Raw genomic sequence first — 18,099 nt, forward strand, 5'->3', positions numbered from 1 at the left:
TCTAACCCGTCGTCCCCCCCCCTTTTTTTTTTTTTATTAAACCCTGGACTATTGGCTAAGAAAAATGCATATAGCTTTCTTTTTTTTTATCTGTTAGTAAATTTTAACTGCCACTTTCGCCTGCTAAACCCAAAAAATGAATGAAAACTTTTTGGGACAAAAAATAGTAGGGAAACTGTAGGGATCTTTCACTTACCAGCTAAACCCAGATTTGAATCTTTCAGATGCTGAACTGTTTTTGATGAAAGTGCACATCAATATTAAGGAAAAAATACAGCAACTTTTCATTGTTTAAACAGATTAAATCTTTAAATTACTATTTACTATTTAATCTCCTACTCTTTTCTTTTTACTGCTTTCTATTTGAAAATATTTTGCACTAAATATTTGACTAAAACCTACTGGTAAACTATCATTTATACATGTGCCATAGGTTGTAGAAGTGAATAAACTAATCCAGTTTGGATTTTGGTAAAGAGGAAACTTGTTTCTTTTCTACCTATTCGCTGTACTCTCACACCCACCAAAATGGGGGGTAGGTGGGGAGAAGCTGTGTACGGATTCTAACTTCACAGGTTAGATTCACCCAAGCTGCCACATGGAGGTTTAAATTGCATCTCTCTGCACCAACCTGACCCTCGGTTTCTCATTGGAGATTCGCTTTTAGGAAGGTCAGCTGCTATATCTGCTGCCTGCCTTCCCTTTGGATTTCTGCTTGATCTAAGGAGGGAGCAGCTGTAAATTGCTGTCAGGATCTCTGCCAATGGAAGTTAAGTTAATGTTTGAATTCCTTTCGTCACTTCCCTCAGCAGAAGAGAAATTAAAGCAGTCTTCTGACACCATAACCTTAATCTCTATCTTCTCAGCAGAATTTTTGCTCGTAGGGGCTTCTACCACGATGTGTGTAGGTATTGGTGGAAGAATCTGAATCCACTTTAGATGTCAGATGGGAAAATCATGTTCCTCTGGATTTGCTTTTCAGTCTGCTGGTATTAATTATCTTCTGTACTCCCTGGTACTGTTTCTTATTCTGTCAGTAATCTTGCACAGAGTCAGACAACTTCAACCTCACCTTTTTTTAAACACTGTCCAGATTCATTTGTTTAGTTCAGTATATTTTCAGGTTTTTTTTCTTTTTTTTTTAAATAAAGGCTGTGAACCCCTTTACTCTTTCTTGAGGTCATACATAAATTACAAACAGTTTCCAGATCCTGGTCTTTCTCCTAGTCTGAGACAGTAGGCCTATGCCTCTCTTCTAATAGAATTGGCAGTTCAGACTCCTCCATAAGGCTTCTGTCCTCCAGCCAGATAGACTTTGCTAGTGAAAACAAAATAACAGTTCAGTACTATATATTGTAGTCTGAACTTCTAAAGCTAAAGTTTGGAGGAGTGGGTAGCAAGAACTTCCCCTACTCTTCTCTTCCCTAAGTGGCAGAAATTTCAAGGGCATGGTTCCTTTCAGATCCCCTGACAAACTTTTGCCTGTACTTGTTCCACCCTCCTTTCTTATGGTGGATCAAGGAAAATAGTTGCAAAAAGGTGCTTTGCCTTCATCAAGATGCTCAAGAACTATGAGGTGTGCCACAGTAGTTCCCATTTCCCAGACCCTTACTCTGCTGGAGGAAGGGGTTGAAAATCTGGATGGCTTCTTGGGATCTGTGCTTTTTCCCCTGCACCAGTACTACTATAAGCACCTCCACTAGGGCAGCTCTTTAGCTGTCAGGATTCAATAAACTGAATGACCCGTGCTTGCTAATAAAAAAACTTCAGGAGTATGTCCAAAAATCCCCCCCGATAGGCTAAACTCTAAAGGGAAATGTTTCAGCTTCTTAACTGAGTCACTTGGCAAGGAGTCTGGCATCCTTTCTATTCTTACTCTATCTAAGAGCAAGATTTTGGTTCTCCTGGCGATATTACATTGCACTTGCACTCCTGCTTTTTATCATGTGAGGAGGAGTGCTGGAGTTAAACATTTAGCTTTCCTCCCTTCTTGCTCCCAAGAAGGCTAAGACCAAAACTCTATATAAGAAAAGAGAACACATGACCATCTTTCCTTCAAAGGAAATATTTCAGCTGATATCCAGGGAACTAGGTCACATTGAAGTGGATCTTACTGCACCCAGTCAACAAAAAGGGAAGGGAACTAGTACAGGGAAGCAGACTAAAGATCACTATATGCCTTTTCCCCTCCCACTGCATCCTCCTTGCACTATGTGAAGAGTGATTCAGAAAATGGAGGCAGCAGTCATAATTATTGTCCACCTCCAACTGGCCAAGAAGACTGTGGTAGTTGGACATAATATAGGTGGCATACGGCCACTTCATCTTCCAAGAAAAAGGATCTTCTGTCCCAGAAACCACTACTGGAGCCTGACAGCCTGGCTAAATTCAAAACAAGATGGGATACTTGTTCAAAATAATAAGCTCTCCTACACTCATTCAAGCTTTCCACCCCTTTGACCTATGGAAGAGTTTGGAGAAAGGTTTCATACTAGTGTCAAGGTAAAAACATCATCACAAAATTAAGCATTTTACTTCTTACAAGAAGGTCTAGAGTTGGTCCTAAAACATCTTGCAACCCAGTGTTGTAAACATAGGTTCACAAAAGTCTGGTAGATTACCTAGGTTCCTAGACCACCAGGCCTACCCAAATCAGCAGTTAGGTATATCTGCCCTTCTGTATTATAAGCTCTCGCAACCCATACATTTTGAACCTATGGAATCCAATCCCCTGTATTTTCTCTTCATAAAGACAAGCTTTTAGGCCACAATTAGGATGACAGAAGAGTCTCAAATCTTTTGAATGCAGTAAGACTCAATCAAAATTGTTTTGTGAGTTGTAAAAGGAAGAGTTATTCTTCCCAAAGTGTCAACAGCTATAAGAAAAAGCATGGCATGTGCTAAATGCATAAAGTCTAGTAGAATTTTTCAATGAAGTTGAACATTGTCTTGTATCTTCAACTGGTGTAAATTGATGTAGCTCCAGCAAAGACAATGGAACCACGTCAGTTTACACCAACTGAGGATCTGGACCACAAGTAAGGGTGGCAATACCACAGCTCTCCTACAATAACTTTGCAAACCCCCCTCCCCCCACAGCCTCCTTTTGGGTTGGGATCCCCACTTTGAGAAATGTTGGTTTTCCCCCGTGAAAAGTATACTTTTACTCTATACTATACAGATTTCACGGTCCGTGACGTGTTTTTTCAAGGCCATGAATTTGGTAGGGCCCTATTTATAACTACTACTTTGCGGGGAAAATGAACACTTTATTCTCCTTACTGACTGCTTGCTGCATCCCAAGTATTTCAGTCTAGAAAAAAGAGATTCAAAATGGAAAACTAGTTTCCCGATTACTTTTCAGTAACTAATCCTTGTGCACATACCTTAGTCTGAACTACAAGAAATTCTCCAGCTATCTATATGAAGGCATCTTCAGGTTTCCTGTATATAGTTAGCTCTGCTTAAAGTAGTAGTACACCTCTACCTCGATATAACGCTGTTCTCGGGAGCCAAAAAATCTTACCGCGTTATATCGAACTTGCTTTGATCCGCTGGAGTGTGCAGCCCCGCCCCCCCGGAGCACTGTGTTACCGCGTTATATCCGAATTTGTGTTATATCGGGGTAGAGGTGTATTAAGTTATATACTAATCTACTAAAAAAATTATTTTTTTCCCCTAACACTTTGGAAATACTCACCTGACATGAGTGGAAGGAGCATAACGTGACCAAGCCTGAAATGCTCTTGGTCTTTATAGGAAGAGAGGCATAGCCCAAATGCCTCAAATTGGGGGTTTGTGTCAAAGTATATTACCAAATAAGTGTTTTCGTCTTTCAGTTCAGTTAACTGACTTTCGTGTGTGTGACATTAGTGAACTTTGTTAGGACTTTTTAGCATTGTTCCACATGCAAGTCGTCATTTGAGACCATATAATATTCTTGTCAAATTGTCACTATTGCATAGTTTAACACACACCACCTTCACCCATATTTTTTTTCAGGTTCCTTTGCAACAGCTTCCTGCCTCATCTGTAAATACAAAGTTGACTGTGAAGCTGTTCGAGGAGACATTTTTAATCAGGTAAAAAAAAAAAATACTTAACTGGTCATAGTCTTTCAAGAAGTTATTACAGAAACATCCCCAATTATTTCAAGGACAATTGTCAGCTTCTGCTTTTTAAATATATGTATTAAATGTGCACCTGAAATGTTTCATTAAATTCAAAACGCTTACATTTATTTTTCAAGATTTTCCTGCCGTACTTGCAATCCAAATACTATTATATGGGAACCAGATAAATTTCTAATTAATTTCACTAATCTAGTTTCACTGCATAATTAGTTGAACGTAATACATACTTTTAAAAAATAAAGTGGATTTAACACTGTCTTGGTTTTATTAATGTAAGATTATAGTAATTCAGGTAAGGAACTCTTCAAATATTTTTAACCTTAGTGTTCCTTTACAGGGCTGGCTCCAGCGTTTTTGCTGCCCCAACTGGCCCCCCCCCCCCCCAAAAAAAAGCCACGATTGGCGGCACTTCGGCAGTAGCTCTGCTGCCGCTGCATCCTTCTTCAGCGACAGGTCCTTCCCTCCGAGAGGGACCCGCTGCCAAATTGCCGCCAAAGAGCCGGGCATACCACCCCTCTCCGTTGGCTGCTCCAAGCACCTGCTTGCTGAGCTGGTGTCCTGTTCCTTTGAACAAAACTTCCTTGGGACATTTAGTCTGGGTAAAATTTGATAAACAGCACATGACATATGTAAGGAAAGTTGATAAAATTATTAAGCTGTTCTTGAGTCCTTCATCAAAAAGATGGGGAATCAAATTGGCCCTTTGACACATTTTCAAAGGCTTGTTTGAAGCTATTGTCATCTCTCTAGCCCTCTGTTTTGTGTGACATGCTCCAGATTTAGGCAAAGTAGTTCCTACTACTCTTCCTAATGTAGAGCAATACTATATTGGACAGACCTTACCACCAGCCCCACTCTTTATCCCCTCCCCTTCAAGGAGCAGAGGAGTTTCTAAGAAGGTGCTTAGCTGGCCAGGAGGATCTGGGAGGGGAAAAGAACTTGTTTACACAAGTGGAGTCCTAGTCTAGGAGGTGGGTCTCTGCCTGTCTAATTAAAGGCCACTTCTCAGATGGTTCTGCCACAAATGCTTCGCATATCCACAGTTGCTCTTTTAAATGAGAAACTCAGACAAAGGGCCATAAACATTCAAACTCATTCTCAAATATAATGGTATAAGAGGAAGAAGGTTATTTGAAAAATAGGTTTACTGTAAAGTTTAAATTGAAAAATAGAACTATTGTTGAGATGTGACAGACCTTTTTGAGGTGACTGCAGCACTGAGGGTTATTTGTAACATTTGAAGTGTGCAATAATGCCCATGAATAAAATCTTATTTGTATTGCTATTAGGAATGTTATATATAAGCACCATTTCTCCTGCCTGGGTACCTGTTGCTCCCTCAGCTCTGAATCTGGGTTTTCAGCTTCGAATCTGACATCACTGAGGCTTCTCATGGCTGTTTGTTTGTTAGTTGCCAGCTCTCCCTCTGCTGACACAGTTGGATCACTGCACTGATACACAGAGCCTTGTCTTCTGCCTTTGTACCAGAAAAACAGAGACTTCTCTTTGGGCTCTCCCTATTCTATCCAGTCAGGATTATTATTATTATTTTAGCTATTGCCACCACTTCTCCTCCCTGCAACATCTCCTTGTATTCTAGCAGTAGTTCTGGTAGATAGTGTCGTAGAAAACTTTAGGGAAGACAGGCATTTTCTTTGCTTGGGAATTTTACGCATGTTTAAAAGTGCAGTGCCTAGCAGTAAGATCAAAAGGGCTTCTCTTTCTGGCTCACCTCCATGCACTTGCAGTTCCTTCTAGTTGCAGCAGTGCAATAAGACTATTTGGAACCAATTAGGACTATCTTCCTGTGGCAGGACCTGACTTTTTAAATAATCCCAGACAGTTGGAGGGGGAGGGGGGGTTGTTTTCTATTGAAGTTTAATGTGTCTACTGCTGAACATGGCTTCCGAGAGCAAGGAATAGGTCAATCAGAGGAAAAGAAAATGCTCAAAATTTGGTTTTACCCCCCTCCCATTCTTCAAACTGCTCCAATAGCAGGCTTCTTCCCAGGGAGGAACAATATCTTCAGTCCCCAATCCTGTCTGCTTCTGTATCTTAATTCTCCACTGCCTCCCCAAAGTGTTTGTTTTAGGGGCCAGTTAATGGCTCTCACCTAGCTCAGAAACCCCAGGTGGTTCTCTACTTCAGCAGCCCCTTTGCCTCTAACAAGGATTTCCCTCCCCATTCCTTCAGATAAATAGCTTTCAGTACTAAGTCCTTATAGAAGACTGTTTCCCCTCGTTCCAGCTTCCTGCTAGATACAAACTTGGAAGTTGCAGTTTCCTGGGTCTTTTAATTCTTCACAGAAATTTTGCCTTTTTTTAGCCTTGTACCTTCTCCAGCCAGATTTCATTTTAAATCAAAGGGGGATGTTTGGAAAGGAAAGGAAAATTCCAGACAGCTTCTTATCAGCAGAGACCTCCTTTTAACCTATGATAGGATTGTAAAAGATCTCTTAATTCTGCTGCTTTACTTCATTCTTCTGCCCCTGCTTCTCTGCCTCTCCTAAAACAGATAGAGTGGTGTTGTCCACCTTTAACATCACCAGTGGCATTGTGTTCTTTGCTGGCCAGTATCCATGACCACCTTATCTGGATAAGAGGAAGAAGGGTCTATAGACCTGGAATGAACTCTTGAGCAAGAAGATATCATTTTCTCTTCAACTTCTCCTGAGGACATCATTTCTGTTTTACTTCTAATTACTTCAGGCCGTTTCAAGAGTTACTAGGACATGTGGCAGAGGTTCTAGAATTAGAAAAAGTCCAGAAAAAGATGCACCAACTTTTGTACATTCTTAAAGGAATTTTTCTTTACTCATCTTATCCCTGGTTCATTGGTAATGTCAAGGGCCAGTGAAAAGCTCCAAGTCAGGTTGGACCTTCCTTCCCAACAGCAAGGATGCCAGCAGGAATAATTTTGGGGGATGGGTGTATGGAGAAGGTTACTCTGAGGTACCCTGAGAATTTGAGTGACCAGCTATCTATTCTAGCTTTAACTTCTCAGTATCAAATGTCAGCTTTTGAAACAGATGCTCCCCCTTAATAATCATCTTCCTGAGAATTAGCAGAGAAGTTCGTAACTGGAAGATGTATAACACTGAAGCATGGCTACTTATAATGCTTCAGACACTTTGGACTGAATAGTGGCATCAGCTGTTTCACTGAGAGAATATTTTTGTCACAAGTCATTGAGCCTTTTGTCTAAGATTCAGGCCCATGTGAATGAGTTTTTTAGCCTTAAGATAAATGAGATCTCGAGAAAATGAAGGATACTATTACTTGGTCTCTGGGACTCCTTAATGTAGATCAAAAGAGGGAATGCCTCCATGTCATTTTCCTTCTTATACTGAATACTTTACTTTACACATCCTTAAGTTTCCAACCGCAGTTCCAGAGAGTTGTTATTGGCATCAACAGAAGAGGCAGAGAACAGCTAAATGCTCTGTCGTCGTCTTTGTCAGCAGTACATCAGATCTGAAGTTTTCTGTGAGAGCCCAGAGCAAGTTTCAACTTCCTCCTCCTCCTCTGTCCCCTTTGGGGAGCACTTGGTTAATTTCCCTTTGTCTTGGGATACTAGAGATCACTTAGTTTGGATGTGTGATCCAACTTCACTCCATGCCATCTTCCAGCCCTCATGCCATCTCGCTTCTCTGGGATCCCTCTTGTGAGAATCTGTACAGAGCAGGAGTGGATTCCTTGTGTAAAGACTGGAATTGCGGAGAAAGTGCCTCAATACAAAAGGGGAAAAAATCTATTTATTTTTGGTTTTTCAGAGATGGCTTTTGTCCTATTGTGGACCTCCAGAAACCAACCAGCTTAATCAGAAAATTCAAGTTCCACATACTGACACTGGCTTCCATTATTTCTGCCTTTCACCCACAGTACTAGTTCATGGTTCTCTACTTAAAAGATGTCTTTTTTCCATATAGCTTTCAGATTGGCTCTCAGAAAGTTTTTGGCTTAAAAGTCTGCAGATGCTGCCTGGAGATCTCTTCACACCTTTATGCAGCACTAGTCTCTTGATCCATTGAGATCTAATGCTTGCTATGGGAGGGCAGTTCTGCAGTCTTTGTTTTAATGAGAACACCTCAGCCCTCCTTCCTAGGAGTTGTACTGCGTGCAAGACTACAAATGGGAACCTGCAGCAGCCACCTCAAAGAAAGATTATTCAGCAGTAAGTAATTTTTTGAGAGTGTTGCCTCTGTATATTCACACTCCTGACCTTCCTTCCGCTCTTTTCCTAAATTCAAGTCTTAGCACTCTGTAGTTTAGCAGAAAGAACTGAGGCAGTTAGGGCTGCATCAGCCTTCTATAAACTCCGTTCAGAGCTGTGAGAGAGGATACTTGTGCATCCTTAACAGGCACTGCTTTCCAGAAGGCTCCCAAAGCTCAGTGGCTGCAGGGGAGTGGGCATTACACAAGTGTAGATAGATATAGAGACAACACTCTCAAAGAATTAGTTTCCAGTGAACAGCATTTTTCTGTCCTGTGCAGGAGTGGAAAATTTATGATGGGAGTCTACCCTGGTGTCAAAATGCAAAATTTATCTTTCCTGTCCTATTATGCAGCATGTGGCTAATTGGCTATCTGCTAGAGTTCAGTGGTACTATATGCATGTAATTTGTGAAATCTTCAGGATGAAAGGTTCTATAAATGTAAAACTATTACAGTATACACTTTGATTGGGAAGGCTGTCTTATACTGGGACATCTTCCAGGAATTGGCAGTTAATAACTCTTGTTTAGTCAGAACAATATTAGTATAAATTCTGCTTGATGGTAATATATTTAGCCAGTGCTGGGTAGTAGTCGACTAAACCCATGTTAGAGAAGTGTGAAATTAAGTTCTGTACTTCAGTAAAGAAGTTGCCAAATAAAGATTGTGGGTTATATTTTCTTGGGTACTTCCTTTGATTTAAAATTACCTGAAAGCACAAAGTGAGCCTAATACCTGGTCACTCACACGCTACTGTGTCTGCAGAGCAGCAGAGTTTGGGATGCACAAGAGGTCTGCATAGAGCAGAAAAACAGACTGAGGAGACTGCATAAATTACTGAAGCTACTTTTAATACCTTTCACAGTATACATTTTGACAATAAATGATGAATTGTTCAAACTTGAGATTTTCTCTTTAAAAAGTTGGATCCATGATCATTAATCAAATATTTTATAATGCAGGTTGTTCCAAGATGTCCCAGGTGTCCACCTGATGAACCACTTGCCATCATGAAGCCAGAGATAGTGTTCTTTGGAGAAAACTTACCTGAGCAGTTCCATAGGGCCATGAAGTATGACAAAGATGAAGTTGATCTCCTTATTGTTATTGGGTCTTCACTGAAAGTAAGACCAGTAGCATTGATTCCAAGTAAGTGGCTATTGCTAATAATTTTGGGGAATAACAGAGGAAGCATTCTGATGCAAAAGTTTCTGGTGAAGATAAATTTAAAAATGTAAGGTAATGCACATCATCTAGCTTCTGTTCCACACAATCCCAACAAATGTTTGAGATCTTCCTTGGCTTTGGTTCAATGTTGAAGCTGGGCTGACTATCTTCTTTTCTCTAATTCAAGCATATAATTAGGGAAAGTTGCCTACACAAATCTGATAAGAGGGACAAAACAAATCTAAATGTATTTATTTTTTTAAACAAGTGACAAGGAATGTATCAAAGCAACAAAAATAATCTAAAATATTAAATTTCTTCACAAAAATACTTAATGGTTGGTTTGTCTGACTTCATTGTATGTTTTAGTTCTCCATCTTTGCTTCTCACAAATGTTTCCTCTTCCCTTGCACTTGGATCATATATTTTAATCTCTCAAAGGTTTAATAGGGAGTGCTGGCTTGGGAAAAAAAAAGACAAAGTATATTTTTCAAGGTCCTCTTTAAATGTAATCTTTATTTTCAAGCCTTTGTTTTTAAGCACTGTGCAAAACTAGGTAATGTGTATGGTGGTTGTTTAGAAGTTTTTTAGTAGCCTTGAGTCCCCAGAACTGGTGTGGAAAACTGTTTTATGTGCTGGTGTAGACTGGACAAAACTAGCCCCTCACTGTTTCAGAAAGTACTGAAAATCATTGTCAGCAATGGTTTATTTGCCTGGTATACACTAGGTTTACCAATAGCGTCTGTTCATTAGTATCTCTTCACAAATTTGTACGAACGCCTTATCAAGTTAAAAAATGTTAGTTCAGAACAGTTGCTGCTCAGTTGTTCATTATTATAGTGTCTGTTTGTTTTATCTGTGGGCTTTCTTTCCTCCAAAGGTAAGTTTGTCATTTAGGCTGAATGGGGAGCATGAAATTATGACTGTAGAAAAAAGCTTTGCTTCACAAATCCTTTCTCTCCTTACTTCCACGTTGGATAAAGTTGGATGTCTTTAGTCACCCATCTGAAGAACCAAAGATGGGTCAGCAGGTTTTTTGTTCCAAATATGAAAAGGCAGGCAGGTTAAGCAATCCTTTGCATGCAATGTGGTTTGCAGTCTCAGAACATTTATTTTGCTGTAGTTAAAGGGATATCATTAACTGAAAGTCACACTATCTGAACATTTTTGCATTGTTTCAAGTAATTCATAAAATTACTGTAACTTTTCCAAGAGATTAGAGAAGTCTCTTTTCTATTTGTTTACTTTGATCATTTGATAGTAACTTACTTCACTGTAATCAGTTTCTTCTGTTTGCATAGGTTTTTTACATAGTAACAGAGTAGAGGATCACTTGTTTAAAAAAATAAAAGGAAATGACTGACTGATTGGATCACAGAAACCCCCTTGGGAACTGCCACCTGATGTGCTGAAACTACCTCTAAGCCTGTTTTCCCTGGCAGCTTGGGACTTCAGTGCCTTGCCTGGTTTGAGCCAGACCTGCTTGCCTGCTACAAACACAGACCCAGGTTTGAACCACGTCCCCTGAAAGCTGCAGGCTTAACTGAAAATAGCTTAAGAAGTGTTCCTGTCTCCAACACTCAGGTACCCAGCTTCCAATGGGGTCCAAACCCCAAATAAATCCGTTTTACCCTGTATAAAGCTTATACAGGATAAACTCCTAAATTGTTCACCCTCTATAACACTGATAAAGAGAAATTCACAGCTGTTTGCGCCCTCCCCCCCTTACCCTCCATACATACTCCGGGTTAATTAATAAGTAAAAGACTATTTTATAAAATAGGATTTAAGTGGTTCCAAGTAATAACAGACAGAACAAAGTGAATTGCCAAGCAAAATCAAACAAAACACGCAAGTCTAAGCCTAATACAGTAAGAAAACTGAATACAGATAAAATCTCACCCTCAGATGTTTCAATAAGCTTCTATCACAGACTGGATGCTTTCCTAGTCTGGGCACAATCCTTTCCCCGGTACAGTCCTTGTTCCAGCTCAGGTGGTAGCTAGGGGATTTCTCATGACTGCAGCCCCCTTCGTTCTGTTCCACCCCCTTATATATCTTTTGCACAAGGCGGGAATCCTTTGTCCCACTCTGGGTTCCCACCCCTCCTTCTAAATGGAAAAGCACCAGGTTAAAGATGGATTCCAGTTCAGATGACATGATCACGTCACTATAAGACTTCATTACCCACTTGCCAACACACAGGTATACAGGAAGACTTACAAGTAAACAGCCATCTACAGTCAATTGTCCTGATTAATGGGAGCCATCAAAATTCCAAACCACCATTAATGGCCCACACTTTGCATAATTACAATAGGACCTCAGAGTTATATTTCATATTTCGAACATTGATACAAGAATGATACATACATACAAATAGGATGAAGAACAGGAGTACTTGTGGCACCTTAGAGATAAGCTTTGTAATGATACCTTACAAGAGACCTTTTGCATGAAGCACATTCCACTTACATTATAGTCACTCATTAGCATATTTTCATAAAATCATATAGAGTTCAATATCACAATGACTATAAAGCCACAAAATTGTTGGTAGACTAATGGCAGGTATAGCATCTGAAATTACTATTTTTTTTAATTAACTAGACTTTACGTTAGTTGTTTACTTCTCAAACTTCTGTTTTAGACTCTCATAAGTGGGTATATGTAGAGAACTTGGAGAACTCCAACTAACAAACTTTTGTTTTATCAGTAATGTTAGTGCATTCTAACTGCTGTTACATAATTTAACCTTTACTAGAAAAATAAGTATTTTAAAGTTTTGTGGTGACTGATCTTTTCTGTGTGTAGGTTCCATCCCCCATGAAGTGCCTCAGATCTTAATTAATAGGGAACCTTTGCCTCATCTACACTTTGATGTGGAGCTTCTTGGAGACTGTGATGTCATTATTAATGAATTATGTCAAAGGCTAGGTGGTGAATATACAAAACTTTGCTATAACTCTGTAAAACTTTCAGAAATAACAGAAAAGCCCTCACGAATGCACAAGGAATTTGAAATGCATTCAGCTGAGTTACCACCTACCCCTTTAAAAGTTTCTGAAGACTCTAGTTCACCGAACAGAATGACACCACCAGATCCTTTAGTGGTACTTTCAGAGCATCCAACTGAAGGTCAGGCAGAAAATGCTGATCCTTCCTCAGAATCTAAAGGGAATTGCATGGAGGATAAATTGCAAGAAGTACAAGCATGCTCAGAAAACTCTGAAAGTATTACTGGCCAGCTAATGAACTCAGAACATATGAAGGATAATAGATCTAACAAGGAGGAAAATAAAGAGAAAAATGAAATAACTTCATCAGTTGAAACATTGAGAAAATGTTTGGCAAACAGATTTGCAAAAGAACAAATTAGCAAGCGGCTTGATGGTAAGTGTAAACTCACATTCTATAACCATCTTGATTTTCATATGTAGGATATGAAATCTTGAATTTTAAAGCAATAAAATGTTAATTTGTTTGAGGCGGTAGAGAACATTGTTTCAGGAGACACTTCAGCAATATATAAAGTGAAGTCTATTTTAGAGAAGCAAGCAGGAATAAGTCTGTGCAGTGACAATGAAAAACGCACAATTTGACTAGAGACATGGAAAGAATCTGAAGAAAAACTGAAGAATCCTTTCTCCTCTTTCCTGCATGAAATAAACTAGTTATTAAAGTGTGTTATGGGGAAAAAGTAAGATTCAGGGAGTTGGAGATTATCAAAAACCAAAGTTTTTTAATTACTCTGCCAAAGTTACTTTTGGTGAAGCATTAATTTGTTAATCCTTTCACACTCGAAGTTTTATTTACATTTCAGCATAATGGCTATATTGCAATATTTTGGGTGACAAAAGCATGATATTGAGCGGGAAGCAAATCTTGTAAGTGACATTTAATTTTCTCAAACTGTCACTGTAATTACACACAGTAATAGTGATGCTGTGAAATATTAATACCAGCACTTCATCCTACTAAGTTTCAGTCGTAATAGTTTGAAGAAACTTTGGAGTTCCTGCAAACCTCTATGGTAATTCTGTTGCATAGCCCGTTGAACGTTCTGGTGACATGAAATATATAAGTTACCATTTCACTGTCACAAAATGAATTGGCATTGACAAGCTTTTAGGTTGTCAATTCTCCACAGCAAAGACTGTGTCTTTATCTCTTTGTACATCACCCAGTATAATGGGGACCCAGCCCAGATTTTGTGCTATTGTAACATTTACTATAATGCATAAGAGTCTAGGAAAACATCTATAGATCTGGGAGATAACTGCTTGTGTAAAAAAGTAATGAAAAAAGCTGGGCTATAAACACACCGCCATTCGTGTGTTAGTGAACTTTTTTCTTTTGTTTTTAAACTATGCAGTATAGTATGCATACATGATTTACCTCATTAAAACCAACACTCCTTATTTTAAAGTGTTCAGAATCTAATCCTTGCTTCTCAGAATGGAGAAAAGGTACTCCAGTGAGTCAGTATGGAAGTGGGTGGTCAGTATACCAAAACAAGAGAACTGATGAGATTAACACTCTCTACAGGAATATGAAACTTCAGTTGGATTAAAACAGATTAGATAGAAAGCTGGCAAACAACAAGATGTCTGAAACAGAAAAAAGTACACATCATTTTAAGAAATTTCCTAAATATGCCTATCTTCTCTGAATGGAGAGAAGAGATCTAGGGGATAGTCAAGAATAATTTGTAAAGAATGCATATGGTCCTGCTTCAGTAAAAGTGAATAAAATGCATTGGTGCCCTAAAAGGAATAGACTACAAGAACAGAGGCATTGAAATGAAAGGGTAGTAAGTTTAGAAGGCAACATGAGAGAGAGAGAGAGAGTTTTTTTCATTATCTGTAGAATTTGTTACTGCAAGTGTGTGAGATTCTTTTTAAAAAAAACTGGGTGATCATGAATATTAATATTGAAAGCCTTGAAAACTAATACTGTTCTGAGTAACTCAGCCTCGTGCTTTAGGGCTGAAATTGATCACAAGTGGGAATTAGGAAAGCGTTATCCCTTTCTTCTACAGTAATGCATAATTTGTATTTAACAAGTATATGTTATGGGAAGACAGAGGAAAGGAATGCCTTGCTTTCCTCTGAAGTATCTGGTATTTGTCACTGCTAGATGCAGGATACTGGACTATAATGGTCTTATAACTTATTCTTGTTAGATTTCTGCATAATACTGCACATTTGGAAATGGTTTTGTGGTTAGAAAGCTTGCACTGCGGCATAGTTTATTTTTACTTAACAATTAAGCAGATTACTCTTCATTGATTAAATGTATTTCCAGGTACTCAATACTTATTTTTACCACCAAATCGCTACATTTTCCATGGGGCTGAGGTATACTCAGACTCTGAAGACGATGTCCTATCTTCTAGTTCTTGTGGAAGTAGTAGTGATAGTGGTTCTTGTCATAGTCCAAGCTTAGATGTTGAAGATGAAAGTGAGATTGAAGAATTCTATAATGGCATGGAGGAGGAGGATGCTCCAGAGAGAGAAGAGGAGACTGGATTTGGGGAAGATGGAGTTGTTCAAGATGCAGTTAGTGAACCAGCTTATATAAATGAAGCTGCAGGAATTGATCGTCCATCAAACAAATTGTAAAGTAATCATTGACTGGTTACAGGAACTTTCCCACCAGCATTAGGAGCTTTGGCATGTTGGAATAAATGTTTACTTCTGAACTTAGAGCAAGGAAACCATATGGATGTAATGTTTATAAACAACAAACAGATTTTCATGCAGTTTTTTTAACTTTTTTCAATAAAATTTTGTAACTGCATTCAACACTAATTTTTTTTATTTTAAAAAGGTACTAAGAGTATCTTTAAGCAATTGTCACTATGTTCACTTTTATTAAGTTCATTTGTGTGATCAGGCATCTGTGTGTATGGGTGTATATATAGATATAAACAGTATTTTTGCTTAATGAATTTCAACATATTATTTTTAAACAGTTTTGAAAAAGCCATTGGAATGTTAAACTAATATAAAGGGAACAGCTAATCTAGACCAAAGAATGGTATTTTTACACCTCATGGTTTATAACAGTTTGGTTTATTTATAGGTTCTTTATGCTTCTGCTAAATCTTTCGTTCTTTTACAATCTGTCATTAAACACTGGCATTTTCCAAGACTTTCTGTGGCAGCTACTTTTTGCTTTGTTACTTTGTATATTTGAGACAGTGCCAGTAGATAAAAATAAAACCAGACCGAGAGCACTTGAAAATGTTTTTGCCTTTCTGAAACTTATATAAAGTGCTCTAAAGAGGATTATGCTTAATTAGCGTTTTTGAAGGATGACTGATATATCCTGTGGACATGAAGCATTTTCTATATTGGCTCAAAACTATAACAAGACAGTAAGAAATGTTATGAAAATATTCGTTTCTATTAAAGAAACAAATTGGATCCTCTAACTACAGACGTTTTTCAAGTTAATGTATAAAAGGTCTATCCGTGTAGTACTGCTTGCATAAATCCTTTCTGATAAACTGCCAAGATGTTAAAATGCAAGCTATTATGAATTTGTAAATCTTACTTCCAGGAGAATGTAAATAGGGGAAGATCTTTTCCAAATATTTGAGTGCTTATCATTTAAACTAGTTTCTCCCCTTTCTATTACACACAAATCTGGCAATTAGCTGCTTACACTTCTAAAGTAATTGGTAAAATGCAGTGTAACCATAACTCAACCAGAAAGTGTGCCTCTTTGAGGTTCTGTCTCTTGTTTGGAGAATGATACCTTATTACCTACTAGTTCGGTGTTTTTGTACTAGAAAGCAAAGCAGCTACTGAAATTGGCTCCTACAGCGTATCTTCAAATGCTAGGTTGCCTTAAAACTGGATGTCACCATTTTTTTTCAACTACAGATTTGTTTCCATGCTTTTAGAATTAAATGTTTTGTAAAATTGCACAGTATAGTAGTAAGTGAAGCATTTGTTTTCTATAAACCACTTCCATGCAACACTGACCCAAAAGAACTCTACAGACATAGATTATTCATACTTTGCTTGAATATTTATTACATTTTGGAATATATATATAGTAGCTGTTCTTTAAACATAAAATCTGTTAAGTAATTCAGAGACTTTCAAATGTATTAAGAATGGCCTTCTGTGTTCATCTAAAAAATGTTCACATGTTGTCTCATGGTCCAAATTTTAAGACAGATTTAATTTGGCTACATTAAAGAATGCAGTATGTTTAGTTTTCACTTGCATGTCACAATGTATTAGTTTGTGCTATGGGAGATATTTTAAATTATTTTTACAGTGAGGATTGTTTTCTGCTCTTTTATATTGTATATAGCGTCTTTTATGTAATTTACTGACATACATTTTGTAGAAGACTGTTTAAAATGACTGGCTCTCTTCCTGCAACTTTTGAAATACAAACCAGTGTTTTATACTCGTACACTCTGTTCTAAAGTCTATTAAAATTGTCATTTGACTTTATTCCTGTTAAGAATTTGTGTACAAAGCTTTAATGCGTCTTATAAAAGTTATAAATTTGTCAACAGGTGTCATATGAAATATTTACAGGTGCAGGCTATGAAACATATTTATTGTGGCTCTTTTTCTCCCTTACAGTTTATTTTAGTGAATGTGAAAAGATAGCCTCGTGCGGGTGCTAGAGCTTCTCTGTGTAGGACAGGCACGGTAGTGCCTAAGAGGTTTTTTTGTTTTTCCCCCCCTTACCCATTGAGTGGCCCCCTGAAAAAGAAAGCAGGAGTGGTGATTGCCAGTTGGCTGTTCAATTTCCATGAAATCTTTAACCTCTTAAACAGTGAAGAACCATCCTCCCTGTACCTTATTTCACATATGGCAAGCTATGAAAACCTTTAGTTGAAGGTGGGCAGCAATAAATTAACACACATACATTAGCAGACATCTGTTTTGGTCACTACATTCAGCACAGTACCCAAGACCAGCTCTTTGCTAGTCTACACACAGTTACATACCTTTAGAGCAGTTACTTTGCAATCTAGCCAATTAGAAGTTAGCAATAATTCACCCCACATTTATCGTGGTGGGTGGTTGTTGTTTTGTAAGTTACAGAATGGTAAGATCTAGTGTTTTACTCTTCCTTTAAAGGTCTTTTTTACTTCTGTCTACATGTGTTAACATATTGGATGATGTCTAAAAGCATGTAACCTCTTGGTACTTTGTCCAAGTGCTTGTGTGAGACTTGCTATCCTGAGACCTGGTAAGAAAATCAAATATAGAGGCACATTGTTCCTTAAAAGTACTGTAAAGTCAGAGCATTTAAACTGACAAGCCTGAATTGACTGTGCCTGGCTCAGGATTGCTATCTGAATTCAGAGCCTTTCATTTCACGATTAGCATTTCACTCTACCTTAATAACGATTATCTACACTAGCAAATTACAGTGTATTACTAGAACAGTCTTGTGTACTCTTATTTGAAATGAACAGTCTTTGTGTCATTCTTGAACTAAGGCTTGCACTTTCTGGAGGGTGGGAAAAGCATAAGCAGCAGTTTAAAAATTAGGATGCTGAATAAGTGTCATTGGTTTATGCTAAGTGCTCTTGTGATCTCAGA

At 38.2% G+C, this 18,099-nt stretch overlaps 1 protein-coding gene across 1 annotated transcript in view; it reads left to right on the plus strand.

Annotated features, from left to right (window-relative positions):
- Positions 1 to 16,992, plus strand: part of SIRT1 (sirtuin 1) — a 28,858-nt gene extending 11,866 nt beyond the window's left edge. Inside the window, exons 6-9 of the mRNA XM_054035212.1 lie at positions 4,003 to 4,082; positions 9,310 to 9,496; positions 12,329 to 12,907; positions 14,822 to 16,992. Of these exons, the coding sequence (XP_053891187.1) occupies positions 4,003 to 4,082; positions 9,310 to 9,496; positions 12,329 to 12,907; positions 14,822 to 15,138 (1,163 nt within the window). The 3' untranslated portion in view covers positions 15,139 to 16,992. The remainder of the gene's footprint in view (positions 1 to 4,002; positions 4,083 to 9,309; positions 9,497 to 12,328; positions 12,908 to 14,821) is intronic.
- The last annotated feature ends 1,107 nt before the right edge of the window (positions 16,993 to 18,099 follow it).

Source organism: Malaclemys terrapin, chromosome 7 (genome assembly GCF_027887155.1).
Source record: "Malaclemys terrapin pileata isolate rMalTer1 chromosome 7, rMalTer1.hap1, whole genome shotgun sequence".
In the NCBI taxonomy this organism is placed as follows: domain Eukaryota; kingdom Metazoa; phylum Chordata; order Testudines; family Emydidae; genus Malaclemys; species Malaclemys terrapin.